At 38.9% G+C, this 15,021-nt stretch overlaps 1 protein-coding gene across 1 annotated transcript in view; it reads right to left on the reverse strand.

Annotated features, from left to right (window-relative positions):
- GPC6 (glypican 6) overlaps window positions 1-14,759 on the reverse strand; it is an 810,618-nt gene extending 795,859 nt beyond the window's left edge. Inside the window, exon 1 of the mRNA XM_040567841.1 lies at window positions 14,576-14,759. Within this exon, the coding sequence (XP_040423775.1) occupies window positions 14,576-14,759 (184 nt within the window). The remainder of the gene's footprint in view (window positions 1-14,575) is intronic.
- Between the last annotated feature and the right edge of the window lie 262 nt (window positions 14,760-15,021).

Genomic DNA, 15,021 nt, shown 5'->3' on the forward strand with positions numbered 1-15,021 from the left:
CCTGGTGGTTTCAAACAGCAACTTAGAGCTCAATTTTACATCAAATTATCTTCTGCCTGTTGACCAGTGGTACCTTTGTAACCTTCTACGGTGCTTCTGAAATCAAGTGATTTCCCCAGGAGAAAATATTAAAGCTGCTGTTATTCCCACTGTCGAGATTGTATTTAGGCTCAGAAAGCAAATAAAACTTCTAGTGAAAACAGGCAGAACCCACGGGACGTTCAAGGCCTCTCTTCTACCTTAACCTTAATGGAACACCTGAAAAGAATAGTTTCATCTCAAGCAAAGAACACTAAGATTTCTGCTGCCAATTCTCCATGGAATATTTTCTTTACAGTGTTATTAATAAAAATGAAAATAAATAAATAAATAATTTAGAATGAAAGACATTAAACCTTTTGGCAGGGGTCTATGAACTAAGAACTCCTCTGCCTCACCACCCACTCCCACTAACAGGAACACAAAAACACCTTCCAAGTAACACCTTCTCTGTTTCATGTATAAATTTGAGGAAGAATTAACCCATTCGTGGAAATACAAACTACTGAAATCTCACCTTTAATGTTATTCTTGATATATTTCTACTACTTATTTCTGTGCACTTCCAATAGTTACACCTACTGCTTTTTCACAAAAGACTCACTCCAGCGGAGGATAGAAAATATTTCTGCATAGGCTCCTACACCCACATTTTTTGAGGATTCTGCTCAGTGGGAGTAGGCAAGACTTACCCTCTCAGTCTGTATGGTTCCTTGGAACAAAACTGATATATCAGAAGGAATTAAGTCATCTGAGAATCCACAAGTTGAAGGGTGACCTACACCAGAAGTTGTGTTAACCCAAAGTGGACCCAAAAGAACCTCATTGTTCAACATATAGGTGCTTGTTTTCACCGTGGTTTGTTCGTTTAGAGTACTTGAAGAAAAAAGGCCTGTTATCACTACTGGCAAATCCTAATAAGGTAATAGGAACATCTAATTCACTCTGTTTTGTCCAATTTAGGATAAAATGACCCATGCAATGAATTTCCCATAAAAAACCCTTGGAAGATTATTCCATAAACCAAAGTATTTCTCAAACTGCTGTTACATTATTGGTGACTGCTTGCAATCTAGTATTTGATTACTAATAATTTAAATAACATTACCAGCACAGAAAGAAAATAGGAATTGTTAAAATATTCCTCAAGGAAAAAATAAAGGAAACAAACCTTCTATCCTGAGCTATTTTCAAGTTGTTTGAGATTCTTTATTAAGAAATTTTCAAGATATGCAATGTTTTCAAGATAATAGCAATGTTAATGTACTTTAAAGCTACCTCATGTTTAAATAGATTTACTATAGACAGATTTCTCCTTGTCAAGGAAAAATAATTTTGACAACCTGATCTCAATCACTTTATTGAAATTCATTTGCTTTGCTTCCAATAACAATTTATTAGGCAGAAACAGAATGAAGAGTGCCCTCACCTCAAAAAAGGGTCCCAGATCCAAACCGGTTGTTTCAGTCGGCTTTACACCTAAACAATTTACACCTAAAAGAATTATACATTTATTGGGCTGGAGCCTAAAAGAGTGTTTCAACTCTTCCAAAACAGTGTCCTGCTATGTGCATACAAACATGCACAAAACCAAACATTGCCTCTGGCTTAGCAAATATGCAATTATTCATGCACTATGGAATAGCTTCAAAAGAAAAGATCACATGCATCCCTCCAGAACAACCTTGAAGATATTCTCTCAAAAGTTGAGAAGTGACGATTCAAATCTCTTACTCATCAGCATCATTCTCAGGAGTTTAGTCTTAGGTTAGATTCACTGCCTAATTACTCACCACAATTGTTGTTATGCGTTATATCTCCTTATGCATTATATCATGTAGTCTTAGATACCTATATGAAAACTCTATCCTGCAAGACAGGAATATACCTGAAAATAAGAGGTTTTCAATACACACAGAGTTGTCCTAACTCTTTTTAGGAGCATTAAATATTCCAGAAACACAAGAAATGGTAAAAAAAAAAAAAAAAAAATTATTAAAATGATAAAAAGGTAAAAATTGTAAAAATGGTTTAAAAAAATATAATAAATGGTAAACATTTTTTCTTCTTTTGAAATATGTTGGTATGTATTTGTCTATGTAGAATAAACACAAAATATTCTGAGCAGAATAGAAAAGGACTGATTTAGAAAGAAAAGTAAGAGGAGTCCTCCATAAGCAATTAAAAAAGTATTCAGAATATATTCTTTAGATTGTCTTTGTAAATTAACTCCTCACTCTTGAAAGACATGCATACAGCTCTCTTGTAGAATTAGATCAAGAGGTTTTTTTTCAATAACGATTTGTTTGAATATTAAGTTTCTTCTATATGTAACATAACTTGGTAAATATCTTTGCTCCAAAGAGCTCTGAATGATTAGCATTTGCAGATCACAGAGGAAAAAATAAAAATATAAATAAGAAAAATGTTTATGGAACAAATACTAGTAATATTTAAAAATGTGTTTTTCATATTGATATAAGAGTATCAAAACCACAAATGTGTACTAATCATACAATGTGACTGCTAACTGTTACTATCATCTTGAAAAATGCTTACCCTACACATTTCAACTGGCTCTTGAAAAATAATAAAAAAAAAAAAGCTCATATTTGTGGATTTAAACTAATTAAGATTACAATGCAAAGGTATAGAAATAGTACTGTCTTTGGTTTTATTCTGTTATATCAGTTCTTTCAGCATGACTCATCTGAACAGTCATTGCATTCAACAGTTTGATCAGCTGCTAACATCACAGAATGGAACAAAAAGATTAGCATTTATGTATCAACCATTAAAATGATGAGCTTAATTTGCCAACTCCATTAGTCTTTCTAGAAAGGTTTATTGTCTGTGCTGTACAATAACTGTAATAACGATGTTGAAATGACCATAAAAACTAACCAAAAACTATATAAATCAATGGCAAAGTTACATGCAGGATTCTTTAGCCCAAGTGCAGTTTATGGACCTGCATCTCATTTGTTCAGCAACACAGACTAAAAACTGCATGAATCTGTTCTTTATAATTTTCTTCATCTTGCATTTGATTTTGTTCATGTTTCAGCAAAAAAAAAAAAAAAAAAAAAAAAAAAAAAGGACAGGGAAATTATACAGGTTTTCTTCTTCAAAAGCAGATTTAGCTTGAGAGGTCCGTTAAGCATGAGGGATGGCATTGACCATCCTACCACCAGAAGAATAAAAATTGTTCTAGAATATTTAAAGAAGCAAAAACTAACAATGAAAACTATATAAATGTTAGAAGGAAAATTGGACCTCACTTATGATCCAAAATGTATCCACAGTGAAAAAAGCTGTCTTGTATACGACAGAATTTCAGCATACTTTTTGAGTGTTAGGGGCTGTTCAGGTTCATGAGTATGTACAAATATCCATACACTGTGTTTACCCATGATGCATAGACTCTAATATTTCCAGGTGTTCTTCTCAGGAGAAGAAAAAGCATTAGTCTCTTGGGTAGCAACTGGGACAGATGAGCAATTTAAATCCATTCATCAGATATGCAAAAGTTCCACTTGATCAACAATCTGTATTTCTGTTTTTCCATCAGCAACTAGATTTGGTACACAAGTTGCAGGCAAGAGTATGTGGTTTGGCCAGTTTCTGTACTGATTGTGCTCTAGACAGTGATTTACAGTGTCCAGCTGGAGCTGCTTTAAAAAAAGAAAACGCAGACACTAAATTACTAATTAACAAGGTACAAACATGCAAAGGATCCATCAATTACTCCAGTAATCTCAATGGGATATGAAGCTGGTGCCCTTTAAAAGGACAACTGAAAAATTAAGCAGCATATTTACTTGCACTATATTTGTTATTTAAGTAATAGAAAAGTATTTAAACAATATGTACATTGCTATTTTATGATCAAATTACATGTAAGTCTCATGAGGAAACGTCATAAATATAAAATGTACTTTTTTTTTTTTTTTGTAGAAAGGACTGTACACTGTATTTGCTCTGTGTTTCGCAATTAAATTCTAATTTTGAATTCCGATAATCTATTCCTTTACTTAATTTTGTAAAAAAATAAAAATAAAAAATAAAAAAAAATGCAGTTAAATCTCAATTAAATTCTGCCATTCACTGCATTTAATGGAGATGGGCAAAAATCGGTTTTGGCAGAATTTGACTAAAAAATCCTTGTAACAAGTGTGCATGTGCGCCACAACCAATCTGATTCTAGTCAATTTATACATGGCTTTCAGTACTATGTCTTAGTAATTAAAGAAGAAAGAGGCTTTGGAGTTCTCATTCAAAGAATGGTACAGGATTTCTGAAGATCAACTTTAAGAACAAACAAATTGCTTTTTCAGTGTTCAATTTCAGGTAGCTGTTCCTTCATCAGCCAGGCTACATTGCAAAGACAGGTGTTTGTATTAAATCAATGCATTTTAGTTATGTTCCAGGTATCAATTAACAATGCTCATTGCTAGCCAATAGCAAGCATGATGGACCATCTTGGAACAGAAGCAGTCAAGGAATATTGCTCCTGGCTTTTCACCAGTTCGATAAATAAAGCTCCCCTGTGCTGCTCTTTTAAATACCTTCATTTTTAAATTAGATTTTGATTTTCTGCTCAGAAACAACTATATCTCTGCTGAGCTATCACAACCTATTTTGCAATTTTGATTAGCATGATCTTTCCACCCTGCTTTTTTACAGCTGTACTACTAGCAGAGTATAGACTGCTTCACAAAACAAACAATAAAGATTTTATTAAGGAGGTTTCTTTTGCAGGCCAACTTTGCCAATTTCTTTTACATTTTGAAACCGCATTAAATATGTGCATGTTATGCAAAGTTTAGACTAGGTAAGAATATTGTAAATTGCAAGGACTCTAACTGGTTAAAGAGAATATGGTCTGAGTTAGAAACAGTTCAAGAGGTATTTTTCATATTTCTCGAAAATACAGTTACTGATGATGGACAAAATCCTATATTGCTAAAGTTGTAAAGCCAAAAGCTAATATATCAGAAATAAATATTTATTTTCTGTTTATACTGTGAGTCAATTTTTTGAAACTAAATAAAATGTAGTCACTGTTTGAACTCTCAGCTTCTTTCTTTGTCAAACATTCTATCAGTTTAAGAGCTTTGGAAAACGCTTTGTTTGGCCACTGGTGATCATCATCCCTTTACTTTGATGAATCACTGCATTGTTTGAGTTTCCTGGGGACTAGAACACATTTAAAAACAAGGGCAGTGATAAATTAAAAGACATTTAAACATTCTGCAACAGTTTCTGGAGTCAGCTGACTGATCACTTATTACATGCAAAGGTACTTATTATATGCAAAGAACTGTTCTGCCACTGTTTTTAACAATTTATATTTCAACAGTACCACTACCATAAGTTCAATTTTATTTTACATGTGGAAGCTGCATATAGTTGCGAATGGGTACCCTCGTGTAGAAAAGATTTAAAACATGAAAACAACAATAAATGGCAGTATATAAACCTGTGGACTAATAATCCAATCCATTTGCCTCATAAACCACAAATTTAAATATGCAATAAAATCAGCAGACACCTAGTAAACTGACCACATGAACGATCACACATCAACATGATAAGAAGCAGACAGTTCCCTAAGCTAGTGAAGCATTCTTACTATGATCACTCAGACCAGGCAGATGTTCAGCTCATTCAGTTTTGGAGAACAGATGACTTTACTAGTACAGCTTGTCAAATTTTGGTGATGCAGTAATAAAATCAAGTGCAAAAGTGAGGATAAAACGCAGGAATGCTCAGCTGTTGGTAATTTCTTCTCAATTATACCATAAAAGTACTATACTACTGGCACATTGCACTGTGCTGCCATGTGAAGAAAAAAAAAAAATAGGAACTATTCACTTGCAGGTTCATGATAATCTTCTTAAGGTACATACCAGAAAGCCACCATCAAGAGAATGAGCCCCACTTTCTCATCATGACTTCAGGTATACACTTCCACATACTGTTTTGTGTAACTTCAAGATCTTTTTAGTGGGTTAGCTATCAGACCAGCTTGCTGGTCTAGGTCATCACATCTGACTGCAAGACCTGATGAAAGGGAAGCAGTCACAAGCAGGAACAGAGAACACATTTAACTTTTCTGACAGAAAACTCCCATCCAGTGGGGTTAGGAGTAAATGAAAACATACTTTGACAGTCTGAACCCAAGTCTTTTACAACATTTTTTTTTCCTGGTTGAAAGGAAGTATAACCTAGAAACTCACAGCCTGCTCTGCAAGGTTATGGAGCACAGTTACGTAAAGTTATGACGTAGAGAAATGTGCAAAATCTGCATTGTTCTCTCTGAAACAAGGCAATTACATATCACACTTTGAGCTTGATTTATCAATAGTTTTGCTTTCACAAAGCACACAAAGCAAAGAAAAGAGCTCTGAAGGAACTGTTTAACATTGGAAATGCCAAAACATCTTGATTAGAACTTTTTCCATTTTGGAGCATGACTGATCAGGCCACCACAATCTGCTTTATACCGGATGTTTAACCACCTAGATGGTAACAAAAAGGAGAAATCTGACTGTAAAGACCGAGTAGGGCTCCAAAAAATAAAGAAAAAATAAATAAAAATGGACCATCTCTGCTCTCTCCCTTCTTCTTTGTATTCTATTCATCCAAAACTTTGACTAGAATGAATGTACTTTTTCAGTCTGGTTGCCGTCTCCTACATAGGTTTTTAACTATGAGAAGGGCCTTAATACCTAACACAGTGATTGCAAAGTGACTTGAGCAATGAAAGAAGTATCCCCATTCATGTTTCATTCATTTTCCAGAAACAGTCCACTCTCCAACAACTCATTCTACCTTATATTTTCTCCCCTGTTTTCTAAGTCAGCTTTTTACTAACCTCATTTCCTCTATCTAGAGCTGCATTTTTGGACTCCAAAGCCACAGATGGCAACACTCACAGAAATCTATCCAAAACCATAACACAGATCAATGTGGCATTTACAAGGCAAGAGAAAGGGTTGTTCTAGATTCAAATGCTGCAACCATAAATACCAACACTTTCTCTAAAAAGTCAACCCTGTTGCATGATTGAAAACACCAGAAAAAAATGAAACAGAAAAGAGCAACTGAAAGAGAAACATTTCCAGAAGATAGGAAACTGTATCCTGGACTGATAAGAACCAAATATACACAGGATTCTGGTGGGAGCCTCCCTGGAAATAGCCATCAATCAGCACAATCACACTTCGGATAGGATAACTGCACATAAAGATCCTTTCCATAATGTTATGCTTCACTTCCTAAAACATAATTCAGTTTAAGAAAGCCATTCTATTTTCCTGTATTAATTATTTTTTATGGGCCGTCAAAGGAAAAATCCAAGGTCAAAAGGGATACCATAGCCCAAAAGCCAACTGCAAACATCATATGTGACAACTGCAGTGAGACACTCACAGACTACATTTTGCCAGATTTGGGGTACTTCTATATACAGCAACAGTTCTCACAACCATGGCAGAATCCATATACCTACTCACTCTATGCCATATTGGTGTCTGATACCCAGCTGTGCAACAGCCTCACCCCACACGTTGACTTCCCTCCAAGATAAACTCAGACGGGTGTCTCTGCAGTGTTTAGTATGTTAAACACCCGACCCATAAGTCAGTTGGACATAGCCAAAAATATCAGAGGCTGCCACCACAGATATGGCAAGACCTACTGCTATGGAGGTTCAGGAAGAATCTGTTTCTGGCAACAGAAAGGACTTGGTTTTTTTTCTTAGAAGGCAGGTTGTATTGCTTACTTCTTAGTCAAGCATGAGGTTTGAACTAATTAGATTACCCAATCCGCAGGATTGGCACAGCTGCCTTGGCCTTTGATCTTTCTGAGATAAATGAACTGAACTCTGTGTAGTTTTTCATTGTGCTTATGTTTGTATTTGTGTGTGTTCGGTCACGTTTTTCAGATTGGTCCTGTAAAATAAAGTTTCAACTGGTTCACAAATACCTGTCCTGGTAAGTATGCAACTTGCCTGTTTTTTTCAGTGCCTAAATGTGGCTTTGAGGCCATTCCAGATAAAAGCCGCGATTTCACCTCCATGTATGCATGCACAGTACATTATTCTGAAAAGCATACCGAACTGAATAGCCCTTGTAAGGCACCTGTTAAAAATAGTTGAGACTTCCACTTATTCTAGGAAATTTTCTCTGCTATTTTAAGCCCAACAGGTCACTGAGCAGGTCCGAGGCTCCATTGTTATCAGAGTGTCTGTAGAAATGTTCCTTTCAGGAGAGAAAAAAGAAAAAGAAAAAAAAAAAAAAGAAACAGCTCTCAACGCTCCGTATCCTTTACATCTGCTGCTCAGCTGGAAACGCTGTTAAAAGGCCATTAAAAGCTTAAGGTAACAGACCTCGCAGGCTGCGAGAGCCAGAGAGTAATTTGCTGTTTGCGTTAGGAGCACCGGCCCTCGCCACTTCCTCTCCGTGGACCGAAAGCAGCTCCTGTCGGGAGAGGTGGAAATCAATCCCCCGCCGGGGGGCTCCCGGTCGGGTTGGCGAGGGGCGGCAGAGCCGCCTCCTGGGCGCGCGGAGAGGCGGCTGCAGGGGAAGAGCTGGGGAATCCCTCCCACCCCGCCGCCGGCCCTCACGCCTAGGGGAGGCCGGCTCGGCGGCGGGCAGCGCCCGCAGCCCGCGGTACCTCTCACCCCTTTAGGGTTCGGAGCTCGAGAGGCGGCGTGGAAAGGTACCGACGCTGCGCTTAGCTCGGAGGAAGAGGTCGCGTTAAGTGAAGGAAGTTCATAAGAGGGTGCTGGCGGTCTTTGTGGCAGCCTCCTAGGACACGGGCTGAAAAAACGCTGTGAGGGAAAGGTCGGGTTTTGGAGCGTGTGCAGCAGCTCTGTAGCAATAAATGGGGAAGAAAGCAAACCTTCTTTTCAGAAGGTTTTAGGCTGTTTTTACATACAGAAGAATGAAGTGCTATGAATTTCACCAGGCACGTTTTCCTGCCATCTGCAACACATTTTAAATTCCTTTTGCATCTTGTAATGTATTCTGTCTGTTTAGCATAATAACTACTCTGCTTTTAAACTCCAACCTTTAAATGCTGTTCCTAGGAATTTGTGGAGAAGTATTAATTCTTTTACACATATTTAAGCTGCTAAAATAATTATGCCTGGCAGTATGAACAGTCAAAACCACAGAATGAAGGCTCCCTTCCCAGGGAGATAGCGCCCATTAACCAGGTATGAAGGGTAGCATAAAGTCATAGTTCATTGAAAATGTAATTTCATTTTGCTAGTAATGGGAGTGCTGATACTTTGATACTGTAATGGAGTTTTAAGCACCAAGCTTGTTATTTCAACTAGAAACTTTAATGTAATTATGCATTTTCACTTTGCTAAGCAGAAAGGAAGATTAGTATGCATAGTTTTCTTACACATATCGTGGGGAATAAGACAGAGATCTCTGAGTGATATTGCAAGATCCTCAAGTCATTCAAAGAAATGGCAGGTGGTAATCTTAAAGACAGATTACCCAGGAAAGCTTTTATTGTTGATCACTTGTTATAAGATTTGCCATTTGCAAGTAATTGTACATTCAGCTGAAACTGACCTTTTATGAGAGCCAAGTGGTAATATAAGTGAAATGAATATATTCTTTATTGCAGTAATATAAAAAGAATGGCCTGAGCTTTTAACATAGTGCTTGACCTCTCTGGTGTCTGAACACCACCTAATCTCAGGAGTATTTCACAATAGCATATGATGAAACCAGTACTAATACAGCATTACAACAGTTTAACACAATAGCACTTAGAAGTGTAGAAATTATTATATCTTTAGGTATGCTTTTGGATTATAAATCAGACAAACCAGACAGTTAATAGAAAGGAAAAAAAAAAAGATGATTAGAGTACAATACACTGAAATTCATCATTACACTAATTATTAAAGCATTGCTGCTTCTACTTTAAATCCTCTTTTCCAAAATACACTACCATAAAATCAGATCAGAAAACTCCAGATGCTAAGATTTAAAATTCTCAGTCAAAATCAATTATTTATAAGCACTAAAAACATGCTATTTCTCCTCCAAGGCCCTGATCTTACAGAGTACTTTTAGGTTTAGATGTGCATACATAAGTTGTATTCACTTTAATGGAACTGGTCACATACAAACCAATAAATATGCACAACAGTGATAGCAAAGCCAGGTCTTAGAAAAACTATACTCCCTCCTTGCTGAATGCACACACGCACTCACAATGGGAAAATAGGGCAGGTCATAAGGGAGTGTGACCAGAGAGTCTCTTGCTGCTGCAGTTACTGAAATCACGGAGGTGAGAAGCAGTCATATACAAGGTAGAGGATACTTTTACAACAGGGTTAAAACAAGACAAGCACAATAGATTACGTCAAATTCCACATTCATCTTCATTTTCACTACTAAATTCAGGAATGAATTAACCTCCAGTGGCCCAATTCAGATTTCACAAGTTTGCATCGATTATATTATTGATTTCGATAAGGCTATTCCTATTTTATACTCATGAGACAACTACACAAAGTTTATTTGAATCCCCATTTGTTCACAGAATTCTCAGTGACATCAGTAAAGAAACAGTAAAAGAAAACATTAATTAAGAAGCGCTTTGACACAGACATGGTCAAGAGAATTTTCCACTGTTCTTCTGTAAATCTGTCATTACATATTAGAGCTACTTAAAGCAAAGAAAAACATTCATATATTGGAATATTTGGCATGGACTAATAGCTCAATTGCATGAGTGACTACTGAGTTTTTTTTATTATTATTATTATTACCACTTTAGAGCTACAAGCAACTGTGTTATGTTTGCTAGTTTTCTTCAGCCAACACCTCTGAATTATGCCAGTATGAAACCTATTCATCAAAGTACAATTTCAAGTGACTCCTGACCTTCAAAATGAAGGGTTTGCTTTTGCTTTCATTTCAGTTACTTTCACTATAGTGTCTATGTGTTGCCAGAATCTCACCTCTTTCATCATCTCCACAGGAGAACAAAGCCCTCTAACTTCTTAAGAACTATTTAGAATTCAACATCTTTACAGTAGGACACTTTACCGGAACACTTCTAGTGTTTCTTTAAATACACTATTAAATACACTATTATTCAACATCTATTCAAAAAAAAAGCAACAAAACAAATCAAACAACAGAACAGTTTGAGGTAAGGACATGCTCCACGTTTAACTTTGATGTCTCATACTCCTGGTTTCCCATACAATGCTTACTTAAAGTTACTAAAATCATGGCTGGATTAAAAACAAGTATTATTAACAGATACGTGATGTGACTTCACTTTTGAATTAACTTTTAGGTGAAAGATTTTCCTAGAGTGAAACATTTCTGTATAGTCATTAAGAGCTCTACTCAGAGCTCCTGAATGTTGGGTTATGGTAGCATGAACCTGGCAGTCCAAATCTTTTTCAAATGCAGGATGCTCAGTTCTACAAGAGGACAGATTTTACAAGGATATCTCAGTGTACAACACAAGCTACTGACACCCACCCTGTGACTGATGCTGTTTTTGCACAGAATCAGGCCCACAGCAGCATAATACATACACAACAAACTTTCCTCTGTCTACCCCCTCATCATTCACAGGCAAAGTTCCTTTATTGAGGACTTACTTTGATGACCTGTGTTGTAAACCAACTTTATATGTTATACTCAGTGTAGGTCACAGCACCAGAATTTGGTGATCAGACAAGACGTTAGATGCAAACAAGCTGATTACAAATAACTGCTATACAATTTCATTGAACAATTTAGCATTGTTATAAGGGCATAGCAGATGACTATATTATTACCAACTTCAACACATTTCACTTGTAATAAAATACAGTAGGAAAACCTTGCCTTACAGTGCACAAACAGTAGCTTTTAAAATCCTATACTTCCACCTTCTCCATTCAGAATTTTATAGTGAGTGCTGGTATTAATAATTTTACAAAAAGTTATCGAAGTTTGGTTTTGTTTCTCCTTTCAGCAGAGGGGCACCTCTGTGTCCATAGCCTCTCTTATTTAAATAGATTGTTGAGCTCTTTGCATGAGCACATCTGAGCTACCACTTCAGTTTATCCAGTTTCAACAGTCCTTGCTAGGAAGTAGCTTAACAAATGACAATTGGAAACATATGACTACTGCTAAATCAAAAGACATCAACCATACTATGTATTACTATTTTCCATCATATAATCAAGTCATCGATTAAAAGTCTCTTAAAAACACTCTTGTTCAGAAATATGAACATAATTAAAGTACTTTAAACTCTTTAAAACATGGGGCCTTTGACAGACTACACTTGTTTCATAACAGTAACAAATTGCTTTTTTAACCAAATCAGTATGGTGGAAAAGGACAGAATGAAAACAATTATTCTGAAATCTGTATGTTAATTGCTTTAATTAAGCATTTCCAACATTGTGCCTGGTTGTAAATAGGTAGCTTTCACATTAACAAGATCCCACGTTTCATGAGCGGTTATTACAAAACCTCTCAGCACCACAGGAAAAGAGTGTTCTCTGATACACACCTTAAACAATCTCAATCTTCCAACAACTGAGTAGCTACACACAAACTGCTTTACAGTTGATACACCTATACACCAACTAGCCAAAAGTCAGATAAGCCACAAAGAAAATAAACAACCTGTAATAGGAAGTGCAGAAAACAGTAATTCACACCTGCATAAAACATAAAGTATGTGTTACTTGTAAACCTTAAGAGGAAACTGAAAAGTGATATTAGATTTAACTATTATTAAATATTTAGCTACCATGAGTCTTTCTGTATTGGTACATGTTAACAGAAACTTGCAAACTGAGTAACCAGGAGAATTCCTTAAAAGTGCATAGCAACTTTGCTTTGAAAGTTCAAAAAATAAGTAAGATCATAAAACTGGTCTGTGAGCTGAAAGCAACAAGTGTTTAAACAAAGTTACTAAAACACTGAAATTCACTGGAATTCATTCTTTTTTAAATGTGACAGGGAATATTCTACCACTTTGTCTCCAGGCAGATGGAGTAACAGTAAGTAAAAGGAAAGAAAGTATGACCACGGGGTCTGTGGCTCACAAGAGAGATTTCATAAAACTGTGCATATAACTGACAAGCAACTTAAGCAGAAGTTTTAAAATAAGAACACAGAAAGACCAGACAATTGGTGAGCCCAAGGGATGAAGGTGCCTGTGGAACAGTAACATGCACAGGCCCCACTCTCTCCCACCTTGTTCCAACACATGTTAGTGGGTCAGACCTACTTGTCCAAAGGAACCACCAGGGCTATGCAGAGATGGGGTCTGTTATGCATTGGCAATGTGGAACAACCTTCCTAACATTTTTGTGAAATACATCCTCACTGTCCTAAGATTTTCCACATTTATCATTCCTCTTGAAAAGTGCTAAATTGTGCACAGTAAGTAACTGTGGCTTTATTTCACCTCAAGAAAAATGTACTGCTTCCAACTTCAAAAAGGAAGCAAGCAAACTGAGGAGCATCTAATTCACTGTACTAACAGCAAAATCGAGCAGCAAAGCGTTAGTGGCAAAGCAGGAACCTTTCTTGAGGGCTCAAGCAGTCCAATTTGAGCAGCTCAAGCTCATGCCTTCTCATATTATTTCTCTCTTTTTGTCATGCTCTCCAATTGCTAAAGGATTATCTGCCTCAGACATATTTTCATTCAATCAGTTCCAAAGATGCAATATGGATAAGGGAAAAGCTGGCAAATAAAAATTACAATTGTTATAATAATAAAACACCTTTCGTATGTAGACTGAGGTATAACCTGTTGTAGGCATGTTTCAGCAGAAGGAAGAGCTAACTGACAGGCTGCCCGGCGTCTCCGGCGGCGGAGCAGGCGGGGGCGCAGAGGGGGGATTTCTCCCCAGCAGCTGAGGCTTCTGCTCTTTTTGGGCTGCGCCTCCAAGAGGCTGTCCTCGCTCCGTCGGAACGGGCAGCGGCGGCGGCGGGGGCACGGAGCGGCCGGGGACACAGCCTGCCAGCCTCGGCGGCCCCAGGCAGGGCTGCCTCTTCCCCGTCGTCCTCCTCCCTCACGCCCCGTCCCCGCTGGCAGAGGGCAAAGTTATTGCCCCCTGCACACAGCGGCAGCAGGAGCCACTGCGGAACAGCTTTCTGCCTCCAGCAACCCGGCTGCAACTCTCAAGAAGTTTCTGCAGACGAACACAATCAATCGCTGCTGAGGCTCGCCCGCATCCTCATTTTTTTTTTCTGTTTTCTTTCCTTTTTCTTACCCCCACCCCCATAGTTTTGTTGTTGTTGTTGTTGTTGTTGTTGTTGCTGTTTGTTTCATAAATCCATTCATTTCTTTACACGCGCGCGCCCCGCCGGCGAGCACCGGGTGCCCCCGGGAGCCGGCAGAGCCGCTCCACGCCGCGCACGCAGCCCGGCGGTGCCCAGCCCCGCATCCGCGGCGAGTGCGCGCAGCCGGCCGCCGGTAACGCCCCCCCACACACCACCACTACCACCCCTCCGCGACCCCGGCCCCTTACCTGCGATCTCCTGGTAGGGCACGCTGGCCAGGCTGAAGCCCTTGGCGCTGTACGCCTGCCGCACCTCGCCGCAGCTCCGCGCTTTGCCGTCGGCCCCCGCGGCCGCGGGCGGCAGCAGCAGCAGCAGCGGGAGCAAGAGCAGCCCCGCCAGGGCGCAGCGCGCAGCCCCCCGCGCCGCCGGCATGGCGCGGCGCGCAAGTCCCGCGCAGCGCGCAAGTCCCGCGCTGTCGCCGCGCAGCCACCGCGCCGCCGCCGCGCCCCCCGGCTGAGGGGGCGGCGGCCCGGGAGCCCCCCGGCCGCCGAGGCAAACTTTTGGGAGGCGAAGGGAAGGTGGTCGCGCACACACACTCATGCGCGCACGGTGCGCAGGGGAAGGAAAGAGGCAGCTTCCTCCCTCCGGCTGCTGGTCCAAATGCAAAAGGGTCTCGCCCCCACGCCAAAAAAAA

This window comes from Cygnus olor, chromosome 1, assembly GCF_009769625.2.
Source record: "Cygnus olor isolate bCygOlo1 chromosome 1, bCygOlo1.pri.v2, whole genome shotgun sequence".
In the NCBI taxonomy this organism is placed as follows: domain Eukaryota; kingdom Metazoa; phylum Chordata; class Aves; order Anseriformes; family Anatidae; genus Cygnus; species Cygnus olor.